The 27485-nt window shown below is 38.3% G+C and overlaps 1 protein-coding gene across 1 annotated transcript in view; it reads right to left on the reverse strand.

Moving 5' to 3' along the window:
• Positions 1-16879, reverse strand: part of PRKG1 (protein kinase cGMP-dependent 1) — a 1349224-nt gene extending 1332345 nt beyond the window's left edge. Inside the window, exon 1 of the mRNA XM_050805423.1 lies at positions 15107-16879. Within this exon, the coding sequence (XP_050661380.1) occupies positions 15107-15372 (266 nt within the window). The 5' untranslated portion in view covers positions 15373-16879. The remainder of the gene's footprint in view (positions 1-15106) is intronic.
• Between the last annotated feature and the right edge of the window lie 10606 nt (positions 16880-27485).

Consider the following 27485-nt stretch of genomic DNA (forward strand, 5'->3'; position numbering starts at 1 on the left):
CTGGCTGGACACAGTGGCTCAGGCTTGTAATCCCAGCACTTTGGGAGGCCGAGGTGGGTGGATCACGAGGTCAGGAGTTCAAGATCAGCCTGGCCAAGATGGTTAAACCTCATCTCTATCAAAAATACAAAACTTAGCCGGGTGTGGTGGCAGGTGCATGTAATCCCAGCTACTCCAGAGGCTGAAGCAGGAGAATCACTTGAACCCAGGTGGCAGAGGTTTTAGTGAGCTGAGATTGTGCCACTGCACTCCAGCCTGGGTGACAGAGCAAGATTTCCAAGAAAGCAAGCAAGCAAGCAAGCAAGAAAGGAATCTCAGGCCCTTCCCTAGACCTACTGAATCAGAACCTGCATTGAAGGAGATTCCCCAGGTGATTCATACGTAAACTAGAGTTTGAGAAGCCCTTGGTTTATTCAGTTCAGAGAGTAGATAGCTGCAGAGGTGGTCCTAGCACAGCTAAATATATCACTATACAGAAGTTTCTAATATTTCCTTCTAGAGCAATAAGTTTATATTATGATGGAATGATGGGGAGGAGGCATGAAATGCATGGAAAGAAACCTGAGACTATACCATGGATGGAAAAGAAAGAAGGGAAAATAAGTCTTAAATATGACCTATGTCAGAGTACCATCTATGATTCAGGAAATGACTCCGAAAATAGGGTCAGAGCTATTTCAATGAGCAAAATTAGATCCAAGTATAGAGTTAGAAATATGGGAAGAATACGTATGGGCTCATTCCTATCATAGGGTTAAAAGTTCTTTCATATATTAGATGAATGAAGTCAGAATCAATAAATAACAATGAGAGCTAACATTTATTGAATGACTACATTCTATAAGGCAATAAACTATATCTGTTACATGCATGAGCTCATTTAATCCTCTCAACAACCTTGAGAGGTTTTTAATAATTGAAGAGGCTGTGGCTTTGTGTGTATTTTTGCATGATAGCATCAGGTTAGTAAGGACACAAAGTGTCTTTGGATCTCCAAAATAGTTCATATGTCTTCCCATAGATTAGCTGATTGACTGATAGATCCAACTGTCTTGGGAGAAATAAAATCTGAAATAGTATTTATCTACATGAAATAGCTCAAATACAGTAAAACCAGTCTCTAAACTGCAAAAAGGTACTGGGGCTACACAAAGGCTTAACGTAGACTTGGGGAGAGGGGCACATATAGAGAAAGTTCAGTGGAAGCACACTTCCCCTTCTAGCTTTCAGAGTTTGAAACTGAGGTCAACTGCATTGTTGGAATATCTGCAAAGAGTCCCTAACCCGTATCTATACATCTGCAATTCCATCAGATATGAAAAGGTGTGCCCTCATTATTTCTGAGGACTGAACAATGAATAGACAATGAGAGGAGGGGAGAGAAAGGCTTTTGCAAAATAAGGCACCCAACCTGGAAAAATATGCACAACTGTCAATGATCCCTGGCCACTCAGACATTCTAGCACTCTGCACAGCTCCTCCAGCACTTCCAGTGTCTTTCCCTGAGCCTGAAACAGCTGGTCCACTCACGATTCCTGCTTTATGGGCAATTCATAGCAGTGTTTCATTTAAACTCTCGTTGTCCCCATTTAATATATGTGGAAACTAAAGTTCAGAAAGACAAAGTAATTTGTCTAGAATCACACAGCCAGCATGTCAAGGAGGAACCAGAATTCAACATCAAGTCTGTGACTCCCAGGATCCTTTTTTTTTAATTATCACAACCTACCCTGTTACTCCTGCACAAGAGTAGACTGAAATTTCTAAGGTAATCCTTCCTACTCCCCCAAAATGATTTTACTTTTTGGCTCCAATCACATGATTGAGTACCCTTAATATGATTGAATTCTTATCCAAATAAATGTTTGCAAAGATATCGTTCAGTAAATCTAGTCCAATATCATTACAATGACCAAGAAAAAATTAACGAAATGAAATATCTACCGAGGTTGCCATCCTATAAAAGGAAATCTCCACTGAGTGGTTCCAATACCATATATGTCCAAATCTCCCTACTAGCCTTTTGAAAAAAAATGTAGCTGAGAGACTTGGAATTTGTTATTTTCCCAAGTGGGAGCTAGAATATCAAAAATTTATTTTGATGAAAAGAAAAACAAATCATTGTGATTCTTAAAGAAGGACTTGTAGTTATTTTCTTTAAGAGCAATACAGTTTTATCCTTATTTTCCAAATTACACTGTAGCAGTTAATTTTTTTTTCAGCTTAAACACACACAGGCACACACACACAAACATCAAACCAAATGCATAATATGGAATTTATAAATCTGAAAAGTAAAAGGGCATGTAAACATCATTCCAAAAACAGCATTCTCATAAATGCAACTCAAGTATTAAAAAAAAGAACCTTCCACATGTTTCTGCTAAGTTTGTAAGTTTGATTTTTTTTAATTGTCTGTCTTTAATGTAGAATATTAATTTTGTTTATGCCACCAGCCTACAGTTTATTGTTTTGTTTTGTTTTGTTTGTTTGTTTTTTGAGACGGAGTTTCTCTCTTGTTGCCCAGGCTGGAGTCCAATGGCACAATCTCGGCTCACCGCAACCTCCACCTCCCGCATTCAAGCGATTCTCCTGCCTCAGCCTTCCCAATAGCTGGGATTACAGGCACCACCACATCCGGATAACTTTGTATTTTTAGTAGAGATGGGGTTTCTCCATGTTGGTGAAGCTGGTCTCAAACTCCCAGCCTCAGATGATCCGCCCACCTTGGCCTCCCAAAGTGCTGGGATTACAGGTGTGAGCCATCGTGCCTGGCCAGTATACATTTTTTAATAGAAAAGTTTATAGATCATTTATCTCATACAGAAAATGTATGATAATCACATAAACTAAAAAAGTCAAATATTAATAGATTTTTTGACCTAGGACTCTGACCTTTTGGAATTCATCCTATAAATAAATAAATAAATAAATACATACATACATACATACATACATACATACAAAAATAAATACATAAATAACATATGAGAAAATGTGTACAATAATATCAATTGCAGCACTGAATGCTTGTAAAAACAAACCAAAATGTCAGTATCAATAAGCTGAGGTACACGAATACTATGGAATTACTATTCCATAGCTATTAGAAAGACCAATACGAACTGATCTGGAAAGAAGCCTAGGTACTATTATTAAGCAAAAACAGCAGGTGACTGAGGAGTGTTATGGAATTATTTTATTTCGGGTGAAAAAATAAAACCCTCCAAATGGGCAGATGAGTTCTCCCTCTACATATAAAGATTTACGGAAACATACAGAAAGTTTAACATTGGGTATCTGCTGGAGGACAAGTAAAAAAGATAGGGAGGAGAAAATAAAATGTATATGTCTTTATTATCTGACAACCAGCACACATTGTTTTTGCAACTAAAACAATCAAGGAAGCAGACATAGGCTACGAAGAGATTAAAGTCAGCAAGTCTGAGATATAGTGTATGCTCATAAGTATCATTAAAGCATGTCCAGATTTTTAACATGATGAATGGGGATTTGGGACCACAAAACAGAAACTTTTTCTTCTTTTTCTAATTGCTATAATATCAAGAAGCCTACAGAGCTCACAGCCTGTCTCCTCTCGTGTGGAAAGCTCTCATGATGCCCTGGAGTCAGACGGTGAGGCTGGGTAACCGGGGAATTTCAATGTAACACGTTTCAAACCCTGCTGCTATACTTCGGGAATTTGTCTTGGCCTAGATAACAGACTAGAAAGATCAGAGAAAATAAAAGATATTACTATTTATTGCTTGCTTCACCATGTCTAATGGAGGCTAAGTTTTCGTTTTTGGCCCCGCACACACCAGAAAGCACACCCAACATGGAATCTACCCTTGGTTCTCTCTGGCAGTCACAGACAGTGTAACGTTGTTTTATTTTTTTATTTTTTTTCCTAATCTAGGAAAAATATTGACTACCATCCCAGAGAGCATTTCTATATATTGATAACCTCAAATAAATACATCACAGTATTTCAAAACACTTTTTATAGAAGCATCTTATTGTCAAACAGGGCATGAAATGTGAACTGTTCTAAATTCTCTAGTTCCCTTCTTGCCTGTTTATCTAAGTATGATCTAACACAGTATCTGAGCAAAAAGACCAATTAAAGAGGTCAAGGAATAGCATTAATCCAAAACTGACTTGTTTTGACCCAGAATACAACTTCCTTTCACCACTGACCCTTGCTTGCTAGGACAGACCAAAATAAGTACATTTCTCCTCAGCGCTAAATCACAAATGATGCCAGCAGCAAGACTGCTTCACATCCAGGCCCCTGGGGGCTTTCACATGACAGGGGTCACAGACCGAATGAAATAGCCTTTTACAGGAAGGCTGAATGGCACTTTCTGAGGGAATATTGATCTAAAAATGTATAGCCCATTAGATCCAACCCACAATGTAATCCTGTGTGGTATAAGCCAGACGACTCTTTACCCTAAAATTTTTGAGAGGCAGTTTATATTCAGAGTATCTCATAAAACACTCTGCTATTCTCTTAAAAATATTTAGATACATGTAAATAATCATATTAACTTGATTATTAAAACATTTTTGTAATGGTAATCTCAGATTACAATAGGCCACAATAAGATTTAATTAGTTACATTCTAGAATGACAGAATTATCAAGGAGATCAAGCAGTCTATTATGAGTTTCATCTAATAACTGATCTAATTTTTTCCTATAATAATTTTCTTTTAATTTGTTATGGGGGTAGAAGGGAGTGAATAGGAAGCCATTCCTTTAGTCTCCTCACACATACATATTATTTTTTACTACTATTAATTTCCCATTATTTCTCTGTTTTCTTCTCTCAGCCAAGTATGAGTCCAGAGGTTTCCTCATAGGAGTTTTAGGAATTTCCCTCAGTCTATTATCAATGTTCAAAGTACTCTCCATGCAAACTGTACTCTTCGTTTCTCTAATCTTTAAGACAAACACTGAGAAGAAAATTTAACTTTAGCTTTTAAAATACATTCCCCAACCACTACTAACTGGAAAAAAAAGTAAGACCATATGTATTTGATGATACACTTTTCAAATATATAAATTCTGATATTAAGAAAGTTATATATTTGACAATATATTTTAAAATTCAACTAAGAGCTATTTCAAACTACTAGTGGAGCCCACAATTGTTAAATATTATACTTCTGCTGCCATCTTGTGGTAATTGTTGAAATCTCTCTATGTCTCCCCCTCTATTTTCTCCCCACCGTAGCCCCTCTTTTTTGTTGTTTTTCCTACCTTTAGGAGGGTACTTCTATTCAAACCTTAAGGATTCCCTTTCTTAAGCCACTGGGGAGATGACCTGAACTATGCTCTAGAGAGAAAAGTGGATGTTTGCAAATTCCTCATCCTGTTTGTAATATACTTCTTTTCTCCTTGCATTTTTCTCATTTAACAACAAAGCCATTCCTTTTAACAACATAATTTTTTTTTAAATCATAGTTATAATTTGGAATAATCTAATTTTTTTCTACAAGGAAAGGGAACAGATTAAGGGAAAATAAATGTGTATCCGATCAAAAATTTTGCCCTTCCAAACTTTTTCCAAATTGTTTATTTACAAAGAAAGGGGTGAGGGAAAGCATCATGTATTTCTCCTATAAAATGCCACATGATGGAATGACCCTTCACAGCCACAGGCATCTACTGTCAGGAATCAAGAAGGAGACTGCAGGAGGAAACGAGAGGCCTCACTGCGGAGACAGTACAGGAAGTGAGAGCTCCCCAGGGAACCCAGGCTGGATGGAAGTGGGTGCCCCAGCATCCTTTATTATTTCTATGCTGGCCTATTCAGCTATGGACCTCACTGACTCATGGCAAGAGAGTTTATAAATCTGAAGGAGGATGAGAATCAAATGTTTTTCTGATGACGTATTAACGTGAGCAATTTTTAACCAGAATGACTTATCCTCAAAGCAAGAGTATACTTTATGAAAACCACCATCTCCATCTAACTCTATGTCCCCACTGCAATTCCCATGAAGGAGTTGACAAACAGCATGCAAGGAGTCATTCAAACACAGATACAGTAGAGAATTAGGCCAGAATTCTTCAAACAGGGCAGTGGGAAGCAAAAACACAAACGGGAAAACAATCCATTCCATTCCTTGTTGAAAATGACTTTAAAACAATCTTTTCCAAACCTTTCTTGTGTACCCATATTGACATTATGCACAATCTGTATTTTTACACCTCATTCTTAAAAAAAAAAAAAAAAAAATCTATGAACTCTTAATACTTAGCCTCACTCTCAACAACATAACTACACAGCATGCATTTGATGTGATTGTTATATGTTTTCTCACAACACGTTTAAAATGTTTATAACTATAAAATAAATTCACTTGTCTACCACATAGAAGCATCCCTGGTGCCACCAATTACATAAACGTCACACTTTGGGAATCATTGTTATGAAATATAGGTGCTGGCTAAGTAGAATCTAGTGAATCTTACAACATTTACTTATAAATAAGTAGCATTAAGTGACACAGAGTCAAGATTCTGATTTTTAGAACCATAGCTCAGATCAGAGGCTCTCAAACATTTTTTTTCTGCAGTGATTCACAAGATAGATGACATTCCCATGTGCAACATACTCTTGTGAAAAGACAAGACTGTCTGTGGATTATGTGCAATTTCCTGCCATATATTTGTAATCTTCCCAGTCAAGAAAGCCAATTGGAATGCAAGAAAATGGCTATCCCTCGGGAGGTGCATGCAATCTTATTTTTGAAGAAACAAATTATTCATGAATTTTGATTTTTAAGCCATTATTTACTCGTTTCTACCTTACACCTAATCAAATACACACCATTGTCATGGCACCACAGTTAAAACCTGCCAGAGTAAAGCATAGGATATTGGATTGAGTATTTTGGAGTGATACTTTTCTCTGAGAGAAGACTAAATTGAGTATGAACTGGTTTTATTATTAGGAAGGCTTCAGGGCTTTCAAAATTTGTTTTTAATACACTCCAGATAGTGCTGCTCTTACCTCTTCTCTGAAAAGTAGCATGTAGGAAGAGAAATGTATGGTAAGCTGAGGGTTTTACTTGGCTGGAATTTTTACTGTAAACAGACCTGGTTTCTACCCAAGGGTTTACAATCTGAGATACAAAAGAATTTTCTATTTGGAAAATTTTTAGCATATGTAGCCAAGGCCCTTGGTGACCATGTGATACATGAAATTAGCATTATCTGCACCTAGATAATAAGAAGCATCAAGAAAAATATTAACATTTACCCAAAGGCTTATAGATTTGCTTGTTAGACAATAGTACCATATAGTCGAATAAACAGACCCATGAATATTTGTAAGAGGCAAATATACAATTATTTTTAGAACCCTATAAGGTTTTTGCCAGTACTTTTCCAGTGTTTGAGGTCAGAGTGCTCAAATAAAGACACATCTGAGAATTTAAAACACATTTTAAAGTACTCTCTAAATTGGACTAAAAAGGAAGGACAGTCTGAATTAGGAATAAGTCCGAGAGGATAATTGAAGAAGTGTAGTTGCAAAATACCTATTTCAAATAAAACAGTCAAACTAAATCCTAACAAGCTGATTACAGTAGACATCTTCCTGGATTTGCCTTAATAAATAAACACTCAGATGAAATCAGCACAGTCATGTTATCATCTTGCACATGAAAGTGCTATCAATGGGTTCAAATACATAACAAAATCAATCCAAATCAAATCCCAGAATAACAAATTAACTGCTTAGGACTAATTTCCAAGAATATATAAAATCAATATGTACTAGAAAAAGGTTGAAGATGCGGCTAGTACATTGAACAGGAAAAAATTACAAGCAGTATTTTAAAACTTTTGAGTCAATATAAACTTAATATTGATTGAATTTAAAACTATATAATTGTCTAAGGTAGTATGGGTTCCTATCATATTAATATGTAAGAAACAATTTAAAAATGTTTAAAATGAAATCAACATACTATACCCCAAAGTTGGTGATCCATCAGTAATGTTTAGTGAGTAGTGCAGAGAAAGTTAAGCATTTTAAAAACAAATTCTGTTGTTTAAGAACAACAATAGATAAAACAGGGGATTAGTTTCTACTACCAGTCATTCTATAATAAAACAAATCTATTTAAAAGATATACATTTTCTGGATATATCCATTTCGCAGTGTGCAAATATTTTAAAGCATTGTTTTGTTGCTGTTGTTTTGTTTTGTATTTTGAGATGGAGTCTCACTCTGTCATTTTGTTGCCTAGGTTGGAGTGCAGGGGCACGATCTCTGCTCACTGCAACCTCTGCCTCCCGGGTTCAAGCGATTCTCCTGCCTCAGTCTCCCAAGCAGCTGGGACTACAGGCATGTGCCACCACGCCCAGCTAATCTTTATATTTTTAGTAGAGACAGGGTTTCACCAGTTTGGCCAGGCTGGTCTCGAACTCCTGACCTAATGTGATCTGCCCGCCTTGGCCTCCCAAAGTGCCAGGATTACAGGTGTGAGCCACCGTGCCCAGCCTAAAGCATGTATTTTCAACATGAACGATTAATAAATAATTACTTCTGAAACCTTAGAAAATTTAAATTATATAATATCTGAAACATCTGAGAACATGAAAGATTTTAAGAGATTAGAGTAAGAGTTTCAGTAAGAAATCTGCTCCATATTTGCTGTTATATGACTTCTAAAAAGAAAATAGATCTAACAGGAGTTAAAGATGTTAAGCCAGAAGAAACACAAGGACCCGAAAGAGAGACACACAACACTGGCAGATCCAGGAGCATGGAAAAGGAGATGAAAAACCATCACTCGGTAAAAGAAGGATGAAATACATCAACAAGGAGTGGCAAACACTGAATCCAGTACCTTGTTCTGGGCTAAGCACTGGGCTATGTGACTAATACGAAGCACAAGCATTTTACAAACTATAAGATGCTGTGATCTACTTTATAATAAGAAACCTAAGAAATAAACCTTCCTTTCTGCAGGAACCTGATTTGGACCAACCTAGAGGGTTTTCACAGTAATAATTACTATAAGAAATGTACATTTGTAAATTTAATAAAGTGGTGGCAGTTTGACACATGTATGTGTTCATATATACACACATAAGTATAACATATATTTTTCTTTTCCCTTAAACTATTTTTTCTACTTCCTCTTTTCTCTTCAGGGAGCCAACAGCACAGCATACCAATGACTCTAGACTCAAGGTCAGTATTCCTTTCTGACAATTCCCAAACTTCTGAGCTTTCATTTTTGTGAAACAGGATATGCTATCCCTGGTTTATCTCAGAGCTCACAGTAACTTCCAAGAGCTACAAGAAACCTAGATAACAAAGGTCCTGAACTCTGATAAGCAGATTCTCAACGGCAAATGAAAATAATTATTCATACCCTGAGCAACTATGAAATCACCTGAAAATCTTATCAAAAGAAATGGTTTTAACGCACTCTCAGAATCTCTTACATGCTATGGTGAGAGGGCACTAGGAAACAGGCCCTTAGTCAGGAAAGAGCAAAAAGATACAACATCTTTTGTTTTTTCAGGTCTGTTAGAAATAGTTTCATGAGGGTCAGATTTCCAATGAATACATGATTAAATGTAAACTTTCAACCTGTACATATATTGGTAATTCAAATGGAACAAGAACTCCTGGTGTATTACAAATACATTTGGAAAACGCACACGACTCTGGAACCTGAGCTAACCCCAAAGCAAAATCAGTGTGTCTTAAATAACAAGTATAAACAGATACGTTGAAGACATCAATTCACCAACTCTGGTACCGATGCAAAAAAAAAAAAAAAAAAAAAAAACCCTAAATTTTCTTTCTGGTCTTATTTCTGAGATCCTTTAAAGGACACTTCCACAATGATTTGCTCAGTTTTCTCATCACTAAAATCAAGACACTACCACCTCCTGTACAGCTTTGAATGAAAGCATGTGTGAAGTGCTTATGCTCAAGCCCTGTCCTCTTCAAATCACATATGGCAAGATACGGGGATGTTTACACGTCGTGCTGCCTAAAAATCTTCCTTTCCCTTCCTCAGCCTGCTTCCCCTTAAAACCTTGTCAGAAATATTACTCAGCTGAGTAAACTAAATAAATATCCTCTCCCAAAAGCTCCTGTTAGCACATTACCATGTTCGTCAGAAAGAGGTAACAGGTTAACATATTGGCATATTATCATGCAGTAATCAATCCACATCGATGGTGGGACACAAGTGACAAATAGCAAAGGGTATTCAAAGGAGGCAACCAAGGTCATTTTCACATCCTTCATAACTGTATTATTCATCTGCCCTGCCTGTAACACAGCACTGGGATGAGGAAGGAAAAAGAGGAAGGACTGGTAAATGGCAATCCCAAGAGCAGGGCTGAGGAAATTCCAGCCTGGCACAGCAGATCCAATGGACATGTGCTAGATACAAAGGTTCATTGGTCCCATTTTCATGAGGTTAACCTATCACTGGCTCTAAGACTTCTAACTCCCATTCTAATTTAGGGAATGTTCATAATTTCCTATTTGGAAGGATTCCCCACTTACTAAATTAGAACCAGTCCTATTCCAAGCTTATATAGTATAGTGGTTGAGTACTTGGGCTCTAAAATCTTCGAGATTTAGGTTTGAAACTTTATGGCGTTTCCTCATAGTGATACCTTAGACAGGTGACTTAAATTTCTTCAAACCTCAGATTCCTCACCTGAAAAGTGGGGATGCCTTTTAGGGCTGCTGTGAGAAAACAATGAGCTACTGCAGGTAAATAGCTCAGCACGGCGCTAAGATTGCTAAGATTAGCTATCTCTATTATTGCTTTCATTGCTATTTTACAGCATTGTGTATTTTCCATGTGAACAAATAATAAATAATTGACTCTGGACCCAGAATTCAGCTGAGACTTACTCACTTCATTGACCTTGCTTATATAAGAAATAGGCCAAACTCCTTGATTTAGTCCTAAGGTGAAATCAAATGTGAATTGGATCAGAGAGGCAAAAGGTAATGAGTTTTCTGGGGCATCCATCGCAAGGCATCCATGTCCCAGTGAAAGGAAGTTCCACTTCCAAATAATCAACTTACATTATCAAGAATCAAGGGATTCATGACAAGAATAACTCAAATGAATCTGGAATACATCTATTTTTATTCCTGTAACAGATTAATATTGATTCTAGTCTTTCCTTAAACTCATTAAAAAATTGTGTGCAGTTCCTGAGCATACACTGGCTAACTAGGCAGCCAAAATAAGGAATTTGGTGCATGCAAAAAGAGTAAGGGAAACGATTAAGGATAATAGGTAATTCTTGATGTGGAGTATATTCATTAAGAAAATCAAGAGTTCACAGAGATCTATGTAAAACACTTGGAGTTCTTTTGCAGAAAAACAGTATTTTAAATATAAATGTAAAATATCATCACCATCATCCAAAACAGCTTGCAGTTTTCAAAGATAATCACTTGATCCTTACTGGGCATTTCTTAAGGGGTCTAAAAATGAGTACCGCAATAAGTCGGATATATTCTTTTTAAACATGATCATCATATTGTACACTTGATACTTATGCTGAGAGCTCAGATCTTCCTTTCCTAGTATAATTTTCATCTAAGCATTCCTTAGATACTTAGATCATTCTTAATGGAGATTGTGCATTATATCCTCTGTGGACACACAGAAATCTAGCTAATTGGACTGACTAGATTACAGTTGTTAATGAATTCCATTTCCTTCATCTACAATACATGCTTAAGATATATTTGTCACCTATTACATAAATTTTTAAGATTGAAATCATTCATTAAAGCAGTGTTTATAGGCAAAAGTTTTTCATCATTCTTTTCAATAAATAAAATTCCTACACAGTCATCCTTCAGTATCCATGGGGGATTGGTTCCAAGATCCAAGGATACCAAAATCCACAGATACTCAAGTCCTTTGTATAAAATGATGTAGTATTTGCATAAAACCTACACACATCCTTTCATATACTTTAACTCATCTCTAGATTACTTATAATACCTAATGCAATATAAATTCTATGTAAATAGCTGTTATATTGTATTGTTTAGAAGAAAAAACTATACATGTTTAGTCCAGGCACAACCATTCCTTTTTTCTTTCCTGAATATTTTTGATCCTCAGTTGGTTGAATCCATAGATGTGGAACCCATGGCTAGAGAGGGCCGGCTGCGCTTTCAGGCTACATTTCTGTTCTTGTTGATATAAAAGCTGGTGTCTTGAAAAAGTTTGAAATGAGCCTGTAGCCTTAATAGTTATCATTCAAATGCTACAGAAATCATAACTGAACACAAGCTTTGCAATAAAGCATTCTCTTTCAGCCCCAGCATGCCCTTCAGAATGGCACAGCCTTTTACAAAAAACAGGTGAGGTGATGGAATATCTACTCATCAAATCCTTATCTGAACATTTCAAAACAATTTTTATTTTAAAAGCATCTTGTTTCATATTAAATGTTGTATCCCAGAAATACCTTAATAAAGTATTTCCTTTCTTGGCCAAAATAAGGTATCTAGCCAATGATAATTTCGTACTGTCTCTTTAAGTGCTAGGAAGAGTACCTAATTCTAATGGTTACTATCCCCATATACTATACCGGTCAAAAATTTTTAAACTCTAATGAGTCAGCTCGCTGAAAATAAACTCCACACTTCCATTCAAAAGTATGAAACTAAACGCTGAGTGGGAAACAGTTTACCCTCACTCCCAGTGTAAACCAGCCCAGAGAGGAAGTAGAAAAGTACTCCAGCTATTTGCTATAGACACAAATATGCACTGACCGCTATTGCGCATGATCCACTCATGATGAATGTTCCTACCCCTAACATGAAAATGTTGGAAAAGGGAGGGGAAGAGAGAAGGACAGATCAGCCATTTCCTCCCAGCACATACAAAAAACAACAACAACAAAACACCTCCTTTCATTCTTAAGAGATTTCTTGCCTCTTTGAGAGCAAATCCTGAATGAGAGTGGACTCTGGGAAGGAGGGCTTTTCTCCTGTCCCCTCCATACCCTGGTTAAATCTCCTCCCTGCTTAAAAGCGTTGCTGTTACTGTTTAAGGGGCATAGCCCAGACACAGAAATCTGAAATTTCAAAAATGCGATAAAGCCCTAGCCCAGCAGCCCTGGGAGGCGAGCAGCTGCCGGGTGACCGCTGATGAAGTGGCTTCTTAAGGAGGTGGGCAGATTGATTCCAGCTGCTGAGCGCAGGGCAGGGCAGCCACTCGGAATGCACAGTCCGGCTGAGACTAGACTCAGCAGCGGCTTCCCAGGCAAGGGCAAGGCCAAATATTAGCTCTGTTTGCAATCCTGAGAAAAGTAAGGAAAATGCCACTGTTCCATCCAACAGGGACTTTCAAGGCAAGATGGGCCCCAAGGTGCCATGTGGACAGTGTCACTTCGTAAGTGGAATGTCACTCAGGAAATCTGAAAGCTGTCTTCTGAGATGGCTGTTCAGAAGGTCCCACAATTCCTAAGAGAAGTCCTTTCTGTCTGATTCCTGTTTTTCTCCCCGCTCTGGCTCCCAGCTCCTCGTCGTCTTCTAATAACTCTGAACCCCCGCTCAGCCTCCCTGGCTCCCCATCCCATATAATCAATACACAAGAGGGACTCCAGAGGCAGACACGGAAGAGGTGCAGTGGACCAGTGGGAGACACTAAGCACCCTGGAGCTGACCTGGATGGGGACATTGGAGAGGACATGCTCTTCAGAAGAGCTTGCCTCAAAAATGAGAGAGCTAAACGAAGAGAGGGGGACTAGTTTAGGAGTTCCCTGAGGGCCCCAAACTCAGATAGCAAGTGATCTAAGAAGAGGGAAGGAGTAAGAGAGGTAGGCGGGCATGAAGGCACGCCTAATGGAATATTCAATATCCTGAGAAATGCACTTTCGGCCCTGCACTTCCAGGGACTAAAAGCCAGTAATGGGCTTTGGAGTCTGCACTTCCTCTCCCTAATGTCCAGAGGCGCTTTAATGCTGCAGCCAATCGATCAGCCTTCTCCGGTGAAGGCGACGAGTGGAGTGCAAAAGCTTCCTACTTGTGGCCAAAATCCACCCAGCCTCCTCTGCACACCCCAAAGGAGCGACATACAACTTTGAACTGGCAGGATCTGTCTCTTAAAGTGCCGGAGAGGAGGAAAGGAAGGAGCCCGGAGGCGTCCTGAGAAACAGCCTACCCTCACCCCTCCGCCCTCTTCATCCCAACTTTTCCAGGGAGGGATTCAGGGGAAAACAAAAAGGGAGGGCGCAGTATCCACTTTGGGACAGGGCTGACGAGCAGCCCCAAATCTGCTTCAGGTGCAAGGCCACTGAGCGGACTCCAAACCCAGAACAGCTTAAGGTGTTGCACTCCTGGAAGACACAATCAGAGCAAAGGAACGTCCAGAAGGTGGGGTTTCTTTGCAATGTCTTGCTGACATCACAGCTGCCTTGAAAGTGACCCTGTGAACAAACCTTTCCCCGCCTCGCCCCCATGCTCCAGGCTGGATTCCTGCCCTAGAGACGAGCCCCTGTCCCGCTTCTCCCCGTCCCCGCGCCCGCCAGCAGAGCTCAGGTTCTGGGCAAGTTCAGTCCCTAAGTTGAGCCCAACCCCGTCCAGCCTCCAGTCGCCCCTCCCCGGGAGGCTCGGACAGCCCCACTGAGCATGTCCAGTGGCCTGAGTCCGGGGGGTCGCCGCTAGGAAGCTCTCTAGGCCCCTGGATGGGCAGGGTTGGGTCCCTGTGTGGACGCTCCCAGCGGGGCGCACGGAGGACAGCCGCGCGACTGCAGCCGAGTGTGGAGGGCACAAGTTAGCCCGCGCGAGTAAACTTTCCGCGGTCCTCCTCCCCACCCCCACGCCACAGGGGCGCGTCTCCCCGTGGAGCTAGCCTTTCCCAGCCCGGCGGAGACAAGCACAGCACGTGATGGGCAGAAATAAAAATAAACACTTCCCATTCCCGGGCCGCGGGGCCACCCCCCACTCTGCGCGCCGCAGCGAGCAGGGGGCGCCCTGGGCCGACCCGCCCCCGGCCTCTGGCCAGAGCCCCCCGCCTCTGCGCCGCGGGCCGAGACGAACACCCGGGCCCACGGCCTCGGCGCCTACCTTTCGGACTTGGTGAACTTCCGGAATGCCTGTCGGAGGTCGTGGAAGGACCTGTACGTCTGCGGCTCGGCCGAGATGCCCTGCGCCCGGGTGGTCCGGGGGCCGATGTGGGTCGAGGGCACGGGAAGCACCGACTGGCATTTGTGGAGTTTCCTCTTCAGCTCCTGAATTTCCTCCTCCTTCTCTGACAGACGCTTCTCCAGCTCTTTGATCCTCTCCTCCTTGAGCATGAGAATCTTGGCAAAGTCTTCCTCTAGCTCGCTCATTTTTTCACTAAGCCCCTCCGCGAAACTTTTTCTCGGGCGGCGGCGGCGGCAGCGGCGGCAGCGGCGGCGGCGGCTGGGACGGCAGCCGGGAGCGGAGGGCGCGGGTGAGCGAGTGAATGGGCGCTAAGTACTCGAGCGCGGCGGAGTGCGCCCCTAATGCGGCGCGGGGAGCCTCCTGCTTCGATCCGCTTCTGCTGAATGGACTAAAAGCACCGAGGGGAGGATGAGAAGTCTAAAAGCGATGGAGAGGAGAGGCAGAGTGCTAATCTCCAGTCTCTCTGGGGAGTAGGTGATTATCTTTCATTGAGAAACCAATTAGAGCTGCCCTTCCTCCCCTGAGACCCCCTCTCCCCCCCCCCCCCTTGCCTAGTCACTCCGTGAGAATACGCGCGCGCCACCCCACCGACAGTCGAGTTGCTAGCAGACGGTTGGATCAGAGAGCCTAGTCCCACTCCATCACACAAAACTCACTCTTCCACGCTATATGGTACCAAGGGAAGGGGGTGGGGTGGGGGGAAGCTTTATGCCACTTGATCCCTGAAATAGCAACAATTACCATGTGATCTGGCGGATGACGCAGCGCTTGTAACTGGATCCTAAAGAGTGTGAGTGTGTGTGTATGTGTGTGACATTTCATAAATATTAAACTGCCTTTAGACGGTAACCTGCATAAATTCATCTTGGTCTTTGCCTTTTGCCTCTTTTCTATTTTTGATGCCTGGATGGATTCAGAAAGGAAGGCGTGTGTGTGTGTGTGTGTGTGTGTGTTTACTGTGAAGTCCCATGGTTCTGACCCTAGTAAGAATGACAGGGCAATACCAGTTACAAGGTTTTTCAGCGTAAAGCCTTACTGGACATAGTGAACTAAAATTGTTGGTGGGAAAGTGAACTAAAATTGTTGGTGGGAAAGTTGGATGAACATGTGGTAATGAGCCAAATGATTATGGAAAAGAGAAAGGCCATGTGTTAATTGTAATCGTTTTGTGTCTGGCTTTTTTTTTTTTTTTTTTTCATCTATTACCCTTCAGTCTTGTATACAGAGCATCCAAATTATATCACAATCTCTTTCTCAATGGCTCAGAAGTGGTGGCCACCAGTGCTAAGCTGGGTCACCCTACAAGTTCCAGTTTGGGGGAGAAATTGCATCTTTAATTATCTGTGTTTAGGTCTTATCTGTGCATCCACCATCTACCCTATGCTAAAGGGATTATTCTGCATAGTAGAATAATCGCGTATTCACGGATTCTTACAATTTCCTTTTTTATATCTGTATATCACAGACAGCATTTACATAACATAAGTCACTATTTGAGAGTCTGATTTGGTAGTCAGTGAGAGGTATTTCTTCCGATAATAGTCAACACATTGGTAATTTTTTTAAGGGAAAAAAATAGTTGCAACTAAGATACCAGAAGATTGTTTCCTAAATAGTAATTTTTCTTAAAAAAGAAAATTCAATGTGTAATTACTGGCTACTTACAAAAAAAATTATTCTACCTTTTCTGAAACAAGTGTATATTTTATTCTGGAGATTTGTTTATTATTTACTGTTTGACTTATCTGATTTTTGTACATTAAAAATGTTTTATACCACATCTGAATTTCTTAATTGCACCAGATGCTAAAGTCTGGCTATGTCTACTGATGTTTGAGAAAGGGTTCTTAGTGTTGTTGACAGTTGCTATTCTGTTGCTTCTGTCTATGAACTTAATCTGCTATTATCATTTTACACAGACTAAAATAATTGACATTTAAAAATAATACGTTAGAGAAAACCTTTGATCACATTCAAAAATCTAGGCATAGCTTTAACTTTATTTACAGGAGAAAAAAATAGTTTTAAAATGACTCTTAAAAGGTTTTTTTGTAAGTCTTACACTATCTTAAATGGAGATATTCAAATGTTTCTTCTGCTTATTAAAAAATAAACCTTTAAACTTAGATTTCACACATGCACCTCAAAACCTAAATTCATACCCATCTTCCAAAATAAAACTTATTTTTGAATAGGTCAGTTTTAATTTAAATAATGTTGATTGCTAGTGACATTAAATCTTGTCCATTGGCTTAAGAAGTATTTAATTTAGACCACAAGGAAAGCTTGAGAAAAGACATGCTGGTAGAAGAATAAACACTGAATTATTAAAAATCATGTCATAGTATATTAGAGCTGAAAGAACTTTGAAGATGATCTAACCCAACAACCTCATGTTATAAAGGAGGAAAATGAGATCTTGAGAGGGAAAGTCCAAGATCACTTCAAGGGCAGAAGTTTGAGTCCAGGACGCCTAATACCCACGAAGCATGCTTTCCCTCCCACGCTGCTTCTAGCATGGATCCAGAAAATTTAGAAACTCTATGATTCTGATGATCCAGTGTTGAAAGATGTGACCTTACTCTCTGTTTCTTATTTCTAAATCTGTAGTAGTAATATGTGAAAGCAGAGTATTAATGAAACCTTAGGTTTTTTTTTTTTTCTTTTTTTTTTTTCCTTAAAGGAGAAGGTCGCCATCTAGTGCCCTTGGAGAAATTTGCTAAATAAAAATCTTAATCACAATTAAATTGAGGTTATGTCCTTAAATACCTGTCTGGATGTTTTCATTTCATATTTGTGAGAAATAAAGTAAACAACAAGAATTTTGTGTCAAACTAAAATTTTTTTTTTACATTTGATATATTTTAGCCTGTTTGATGACAATTATGATTCTCAACATTTATTAATATGTGCCAGCACAGGGTTAAGCCCTTTATGTAACTGATTTTAATCCCCACACTTACTCTGTAAGATAGGCACTATTACTCATTTCTATTTTATAGATGGAGAAACTGATGCTTGGCCAGATTAGATAATTTGCCCATGGTCACATTGTCCAGATTTGACCCAGGCTATCTTAATACCCTATGCAGCACGGCTTCTACTCAAAATGCATTAAAATATTCACTTCTCTGTGAGCCCAGTGACAAGCAAAACTAAAATATCTTCCTTGCTGGGGACACAGTAAGTGTAAAATCACATATAAACCCAGATACATTCCTAAGATTCTGGTGTCTAACAATCAATTTCCTTACCAAAGTTGTTTCCCTAGTGATATTTTGGGATATATAATACATTTTATATATAATTTCAATTTTTAAGCATCCGTGCTTTCAAAAACTATGATTGTGCTTTGCCTCCCTTTCTCTCTTCTGTCTAATAAGGAACACTTTCTAGAAAGGCTGAAAGCATGTAAGATGTAAGCAGCTCTTCCAGGATTCCTGTACTTTAATCCAGGACAGCGTCACAAGGGCCAATGGGAGGACAGGTCTATAAAAAACTCAAAAACAATAATTAAACTGACTAAAAGTCAATCTAGTTTTTATTGTCTCTATTTACTAGAAGTTACAAATATCAGTAATAAAATATTCCTCCTCCTCCCAAAAATATTCTCTTGGTCTAAGTACAAAGGATTGCTGTGTTTACTGTTGAGCAGGTGGATCGCTCTCATCACCCTACCTTGGAATAACACTGACCTTGGTGCACATTGTACACACTCAGACCAAAGAAAATTGTCATGTGTGGATGGTTAGACTGAGGTTCACATGGATGGCAGCAGAGAAGCCCATAAAAGACATTTAGGGAAATGAAAATAGAGACAGGGATCTGAGCTTGTGAAACAGGTAAGGATTCACAAAATTCAAACCATATCTTTATTCCTAAATACTTGCTGTAGTTGTAAAAAAAATGGCAATACTTGTGAAAGACTGGAAACAATACATTTTGCACCAACAGATGCAATTGGTGAACTAAAGAGTACGGAACTTAGAACCAAAAGATTGATATTCACATCTCAGTTCTGTCACTTCTTGAGCTCTGTGCCCTTAGGCAAGTTCCTTAACTTCTGTGAGATTCACTTTCATCATTTGTAAAAGGAGAAGTTACCTATGGTCCTTTTAACCTTGCTACCTTCAATGATTCTATGGAACTCCACTTCCCCTGTGACTCCCATTATGAAATTATCGATCTGTTCTTATAGACAACATCCATCCGATAACTTCAACTATGTTTAAAACTTTGAGAGAAGAAAGAATTAAGATGGAGTCTGGTTGGTCTTACAAAAATTACAGTGTACTTTTGGATTAATAGAAGATCATTTTCCTTTAATTCAACATCATACGAGATGTGGCTTTAACATTGTCACCTGAACCAGCCATGTTGTTTTGATCATAAAGTGTGGTTACACCTTGAGTAAGATAAAATCTTGAAGTCCTGAAACACACCCACATTGACATTAACCAACACACAGAAGATGAAAATGGCAAATGAAGTGTTGCCTTAATTAAACAAACTTCAAAAATAGTTAGTTTCTGTTTACTGGATTTCCATAAAGAATCATAAGAGTTATTTATTTTTTTGAGACAAAGTCTTGCTCTGTCATCCAGGCTGGAGTGCAGTGGTGTGATCTCAGCTCACTGCAACCTCCGCCTCTTGGGTTCAAGTGATTCTCCTGCCTCAGCCTTCCAAGTATCTGGGATTATAGGCGTTTGCCACCATGCTCAGCTAATTTTTGTATTTTTAGTAGAGACAGGGATTCACCATGTTGACCAGGCTGATCTCAAACTCCTGTCCTCAAGTTATCCACCTGCCTCAGCCTCCCGAAGTGCAGGGATTGCAGGCATGAGCCACTGCGCCCAGCCCATACGATTATTTATTTAAATAAATAAATAAATAAGTTTGTAAGAAGAAAATGTATATAAATGCTTTTCACAATGTAGTCCTATTGATGTAAATGAAATTCTTTCTCATGCGGGCATACAACAGGAAGACCATTGCATTTTATTATTTTCTGTGATATCTGTCTACAGGTTTGAAAAAAAAAAGTTCTTTTTAGAGATCATGAAAAATAAAACTGACCTAAAAATCGTGATATTTAATATATTATAGAAGTAAAAATTCTGCAGTAAATTTGAAACCATGGACCTAAAATATGAAGACAGGGATGCCATGTAACTTGAGGAGGCCAATAATTTCATCTCCCTGAGCCTCAGTTATCCTAACTATAAAGTACAGATATGGAAACTAAATTCTCCTGCACCTAGACCTTTAAGACTCAAATGAATAGGAAAGCCAAATATCATTTGTTATTTAAATTTAACCCTATATAAATAAATATAAGTAACATGGTAATGTAAGCCCTTCTTTGATTTTTTGGTGGAAGGATAGCTCACCAGGGAAAGAGTAGGGGATGGGGACAGGATTGTGGTGGTGGTGGTGGAAATGTTTATACTGCATTTATATCCCCCAAGATTTTCCACCCCTGGTAGTGTCTTCTCCCAGTTACTCAATCAATATACAATCAAATACTAATAAAAGTGCTGCTGTGAAGAGAATCTGTAACTATAATTAACATCTCAAATCATTTGACTTTAAGAGAGAAAACTTACCTGTGTGGGCCTGACCTAATCAGGCAAGCCCTTAAAAGAGATTAGGCTCCTCTTGAGAAACGGATTTGAAATGTGATTGGGATTGGACTCAAGAGAGATCTCCTGTTACTGGCTTTGGGAATGGAGCAGGCTGCATGGCAAGGAATGCAGGTGGACTCTAGGGATGTAGAGCAACTCCTAGCTGACATCCAGTAAGGAAGTGGGGACCTCAGTCCTACAACAGCAAGGAACTGAATTCTGTCACAACCGCATGAGCTGGGAAGAGGACCTCTAGCTCCAGGTGAGAAGGAAGCATGACTGACATTTTGATTTCAGCCTGTAAGTCCCTGAGCAAAGATCCTAGTCATGCTGTCCCCACACTTCTTACTACCAAAACTGTGAGATAAGTTGGTATAAAGTCTTTAAATTTGTGGTAAAAATTGTCAGGCAACAAGATAAAACTCATAAATGGCTTGACTGCCATTTCTAAAATATCCTTTTAAAACACTAAAAATGTATTGCCATTTTCAGAAGGCTGCCTTCCCAAAAGGGTCATTTTCAGTGAAACTATAGGGCATTTCAAATGGATACTTGAGCAACATTAAACATTGCTATAAATTATGAACTGCTTAAAGCATACTGATGACAATATGAACAGCCTTTCATAAAAGATGTTTATGTTTAAAGCAGAACACTAATGTGACTGAAGTGTAAATCTTCCAAACATAGGTTCTAGAAAGGATTGAAACCATTCATTAGTTTACTACACAGCAGAAATGTTACTATAATTTGCCCTATGTAGAGGACCAAAATTCAACAAATTATGTAGTCAGCTGACCCTTAGTTTTCTTATCTATAAAATATCAATAACTCTCTCACGTAGTATTATTTATTTTTTATAAAGTATTTACCTATGAGTATATACTTAAATAATTTTGGACTCTTATTAATTAACTGAATGTGCTTCCATAGTTATCCATGGAAAGTAAGTGCTCCTACTACATCATGTTACCTTCCAGATCAAATCCTAATGTCATCTATTTGAGGAGACTTGGAAGATTTTTTTTAAATACAAATCTCTTTTGAGTTTAGTTTTTGATTTGAATTTTTGTTTGATTGTAAAAATGATAGAAATTGGACTTCTCTGCTTAGAACGTTTTTTGTTTGTTTGTTCTTGAGACAGAATCTCAGAGTCTCACTCTGTCACCCAGGCTGTAGTGCAATGACACGATCTCGGCTAACTGCAACCTCTGCCTCCCGGGTTCAAGCAATTCTTATGCCTTAGCCTCCCGAGTAGCTGGGATTATAGGCCTGTGCCACCCCGTCTGGCTAATTTTTGTATTTTTTGTGAAGATGGGGTTTCACCATTTTGGCTGGGCTGGTCTTGAACCCCTGGCCTCAAGTGATCTGCCTGCCTCAACCCCCAAAAGTACAGGCGTGAGCCACCACACCCAGCTAGAACATTTTTTAAATAAATAATTTTAATAGAAAATACATGCAGGTGATATAGAATTCAGGAAGTACAAGAGGATGTACAATGAAAGGTAAGGCTCTCTCCCATACCTGCTCTCCAGTTCCCTTTTCTGGAGGCGATCATTCACTAGTAACATTTATTTGTGTATCCCTCATAAGATATTTATTCATAAATACATTTGTATAAAAACATGCATTTTTACACAAATAAGATTTAATACCTGGTTTCTACGCTAGTATATTCCCTAACTTAGAGCTATTATTTCCTGCTTTTCAGGACCATTATTCCAGTGCAATATGTCACACTGTTTCACTTTGTGATAAAATGTCAGTAACAAGGCAGGGACAGGGCTGAATTTAGACAGTCTGCGACCTTCCTTCACTTAGCCATTATTTATAAATTTTCTTTCCCTTTCAAAAAAAATTAGGTACTTCTTGTTTTATTAAATATATTTAATAACAATTTTGGAATGGTCTAGTATTTTAAGAACAAAAGCCAAACCTTATAAGACATATATGTCTTTTAAGAATATAATAAAATAACCTCTGGCCTTAGTCTTCCCCACCTGCTTTGTGTTAATGGAAACATTCATCTGAGTTATCTCAAGTTATTTCCAATTAGCAGTTTCCATGTAAACAAACAAACAAAAAAAGCTAGGCATAAGGAATATTCTATTTTGATAGTCCCTCAAGCCTTTATAACTGTCATGATTGTCTTGGTCTCTAATCAAAATTGCATAGTTAGTTCAATAGTTCATTTACTATTTTAGATTCAGTGAGGACAGATTTATTTGGAAATGATTTTATCAGAATGTCTAGGCAGTTATTATAAAAATAAATTATAATTTGTTTTTATAAAAAATAAGTTTCACAGAACTTGCAATATTCCAGGAGATATTAGAATTCTCATATTTACAAGTAACAATTCCAAGTGCTATATTGATTATATTTTCAAATCTGTGTTATATATGGCTCCATTTTAGCAGCCTTAATAAAAGTGAGAAGGCCAGAGTAACACTCAAAACATTCCCATAACAATTTTAAAGAACTCTATGAGTTACAATGAGAAGTCTTTGCATCGAAAAATGCTTTGGCTCAGCACTCCTCTCCCCTTTCCACGGCATCCTTTGCAGCCACCCCTAGTCTGCAGAGAGGCGGCAGAAAGACAACAGATATTGAACTAGGAAGACACAGTACCGCCACCCTTCATTCAAGATTTCATCTAATAAAGGGAGATCACTTTACAACACTCAGGCAAGCAGACATTACTCAGACTGTGGCTAAAATCAGCAGCAAGAAACTCTGCCAGGAATACCTCGGGGTAACATAAGGTGGTGCTGGGGTGTGCATGTGTGTGTGTGTGTGTGTGTGTGTGTGTGTGTGTACACCTCACCCGTGTGTTTGTGTGTGTGTGTATGTGTGTCTATTTCAGTCACAGTAACGTTCTTCCAAATCATTCTTCTAGCTTGGGTAGGTCAGTAAAAAACAAACTATTCCTTTAAAAGTCTCAAGTCAGAACATTTGGATATTTTAATGTTAAGAGCAGAAATGGAGTGATATGAAGACCAGATGGGAGATGCCACAAGTGGCTGAGGGTTAGACTCTAGTGCATCGTCATCAATCAGGACTGACAACATCTGCCCCTCCACAGTCAGACAAACTTATCTGCCTTTTGTGCAAATATCAAATTAGCATCCCAGGAAAGACACAGACGAAGAGCCACTTACGCCAGAAATCTTTTTATTAAAGATATCATGAATCTGGCATTATTCTTCAGAAAGGGAAATTAAAAATAAATGTTTGTATTACCTGAGCAGATGTATTTAATTTCATTCTTTCAACAAGTTTTTTTGCTTACTTTTCTACAGGTCCCAGGCCCTCTGCTAGACATTAAGGATACAGAGATGAGCAAGACAGAGTATCTGCCCTCAAGAAACTCAGGAGAATGCAGAAGGAGATGCTCTAGGGTTAGGGGACACAGATATGCATATGACTAATGGCAGAGCAATAGTGAAAAAATTAGAACCCTTTTTCTCAAAGTGCTGTCATACTACAAAGGGGAGGGAGCAATCAGTAAGATGTGAGTGTGTCTGCCTATGAGAGAGAGAGAGACACAGAGAGAGAGAGAGAGAGAGAGAGAGAGAGAGAGAGAGAGAGAGAAAGGTAGGGTAGCCTTAGTCAATTCTCCACAATTTAATTTGCCAAAAGCAATTCACAGAAAGCCAAAATCACCGTATAACCAATTTCACACATGCCCACTTTGTTGAAGCCAAAGAAATAATTTTCCAAACAAACGTAAAAACTAGCTAAATTTCTATAATTTAAAACTAACCAAAACTGTCACTAAGAAAGAGCCTTTCTGAATATATGTATAATCTCTCTGAATGGCTTCTTCTATAAACATGTCCTCTGAAAAGCTCAGGTACCTGCTTGTGTAACTGGTCAGGGGATAGGAAGGTGGTGTGATGGGTAGGGCAAGACAAGGCCACGTGCTTGTTGGAAAGTACATGGTGAGGGCCTTTTGGAATGCCTCTCCGAGGACTTGAAGTTTTATACTAAGAGGCGCTGATTTAATATAATGCCATAACCAGGGACATTTTTACAATAAATAACATATGGAAGCTTCCAAAAAGATATTTGAAAACAACCAAATATTATCTGTGGCACCAGTAAAGCAGGACTATAGTCTCCTCACTGGGTTTAATGTTCATTTAAAATTAGCCTCTTTTTTTACTTCTCCTGTAAAGACTGCTTTTCTTTGTGAGTGTGAAAATTTATTCGCCAGGAAAATCAGGTTAAAATAATTAAGTTGCTTAAAGAAATAGAGTACTCTGACAGACCTAACCTTGCAAATTCAAATATGTATACTTGTTAATTTAAAAATCATATATTTGAGTTATTATTTTATTAGAGTAACAAAATTCATATTCTAATTTTATACAAATTAAATCATTTTTCCAAGGAAAGAAAAAATTAGTAAACAGTTAATACATTGTGTGATAGAGAATGCCTGAGTGTGTATCATGTGAATTAGCAGTTTTTAAATTGCTACTATCAATGAAATACTATATTACAGAAAAATTGGAGAGAGAGTATAGGTGTAAAAAATTACAAAACATTTCATAAATAAGAATAATTTTCAATAGTAAAAATTATTTTCTATACTTAGAAAAGTAAGAATAATGTGATTAACCAAAGTACTCTGGATAACTATTTCTCCCCAGATATATTTATCCCTAAATTCAGTATAATTTCAACAATACTTTAAAAATAGAGGTGGATGAGTTGATTTGAAAATTTATATGAAACAAATATTATAATAGAGTAAGAAAAATAGTTGAAAACAACAAAAATTGTGTTACTGCCCTACCATCAAATATACTATGAAGCTACAGTAATTAAAGCAATGTGGTGAATAATTTTTAAAACTGGGTCAATAATGAAAACACAAAGTTTAGAAACAAAACAATGTTTTTATTTTCCATTTTGTTATTTTGGTAAAAAATATAAAATTTGCCATTTTTACCATTTTGTAAGTGTATAGTTCAGGGGTTTTTAGAACATTCACATTGTTCTGCAACCATCACCAACATCCATCTCTGGAAAATTTTTATCTTCTCAAGCTGAAACTGTGAACCTCATTAAACAATGACTCTCCATTCCCTCTTTACCCCAGCCACCAGCAACTACCATTCCACTTTCTGTCTCTATAAATGTGACTGTTCTAGGTACCTCATATTTATTAGACAGGGTTCCCTAGAGGGACAGAACTAATTGGAGATACATATATAGATAGATAGATAGATAGATAGATAGATAGATAGATAGATAATTAGAGTAACAAAATTTATATTCTAATTTTGTACAAATTAAATCATTTTTCCAGGGAAAGAAAAAATTAGTAAGATTATTATATATATAAAAAATACATATATGTGAGTTTATTATATATATATTAATTAACTTACACTATCAGAAGGTCCCACAATAGGCTGTCTGTAAGCTTGAGGAGAAAGAAGAGCCAGTCTAAGTCTCAAAACTGAAGAACTTGGAGACTAATGTTTGAGGGCAGGAAGCATCCAGTACAGGAGAAAGATGTAGGCTGGGAAGCTAGGCCATTCTTGCCTTTTCACATTTTTCTGCCTGCTTTATATTCACTAGCGGCTGATTAGATTGTGCCCACCCACATTAAGGATGGGTCTGCCTTCCTCAGCCCACTGACTCAAATGTTAATCTCCCTTGGCAACACCCTCACAAAGCCACCCATGATTAATACTTTGCCATCCTTCAATCCATTCAAGGTGACACTCAGTATTAACCATCACATCATATAAGTGGAATCATACATTATTTGTCTTTTTGTGACTGGCTTATTTCACTTAGCCTAACGTTCTCAAGTTTTATCCATGTTGTAACATGTACCAGAATGTCTTTCCATTTTGAAGTCGAATAATATTCCATTGTCTGTATAGACTACATTCTGTTCATCCATTCATCTGCCAGTGGATACTTCAATTGCTTCTACCTATTGGCTGTTGTGCATTATGCAACTATGAACAATGGTGTACAAGAATCTGTTCTGGTCTCTGCTTTCATTTCTTTTCAGCACATATACAGAACTGGAATTGCTGGATTATATAGTAATTCTATGTTTAATCACTGACAATGCTTTATAAATATATGAAACAGTTAGTATTCATAAGATGTAAAATGCTCCTACAAATCAACAAGATACCTAATCCAATACAAAATAAAAAATACAAATTTCCAATACAAAATGATTAAAACAAAGACATTCATCCTGAACAAAATTTATTTTTGTCTGTCAAATTAGCAAAACTTAAGAGATTGATAATATTCCTTATTGTCAAAGTTGTCATAAAGGGCCCTTCCAAATATTGATGAGAGGGTAAGTTGTTGCTAAAGCCCTTGGTAGCAAGCAATTTAGCAGTAGCCATCCAAATTGCAACATTTATTAGCTTTTATTCAACAATCCTACCTCTAAAGTTCAGATTATAGACATAATGATCATGTGTATACACAAAGTATTTTTGCTGTTTGTAAAAGGAAAAAAAACCCTTAAAATTGAGGGATTAAATAATGGATGATACATTATAAAATTAAATGTAGCCACAAAAAAAGAATGAAATAGACCTATAAGAAGAATGCCAAGGTATGACAAAGTGAAAAAAAGCAAGGAAAAAAAAATTGTGATTTCATTTACATGACCATGTTTACAT

This window comes from Macaca thibetana, chromosome 9, assembly GCF_024542745.1.
Source record: "Macaca thibetana thibetana isolate TM-01 chromosome 9, ASM2454274v1, whole genome shotgun sequence".
Lineage (NCBI taxonomy): Eukaryota > Metazoa > Chordata > Mammalia > Primates > Cercopithecidae > Macaca > Macaca thibetana.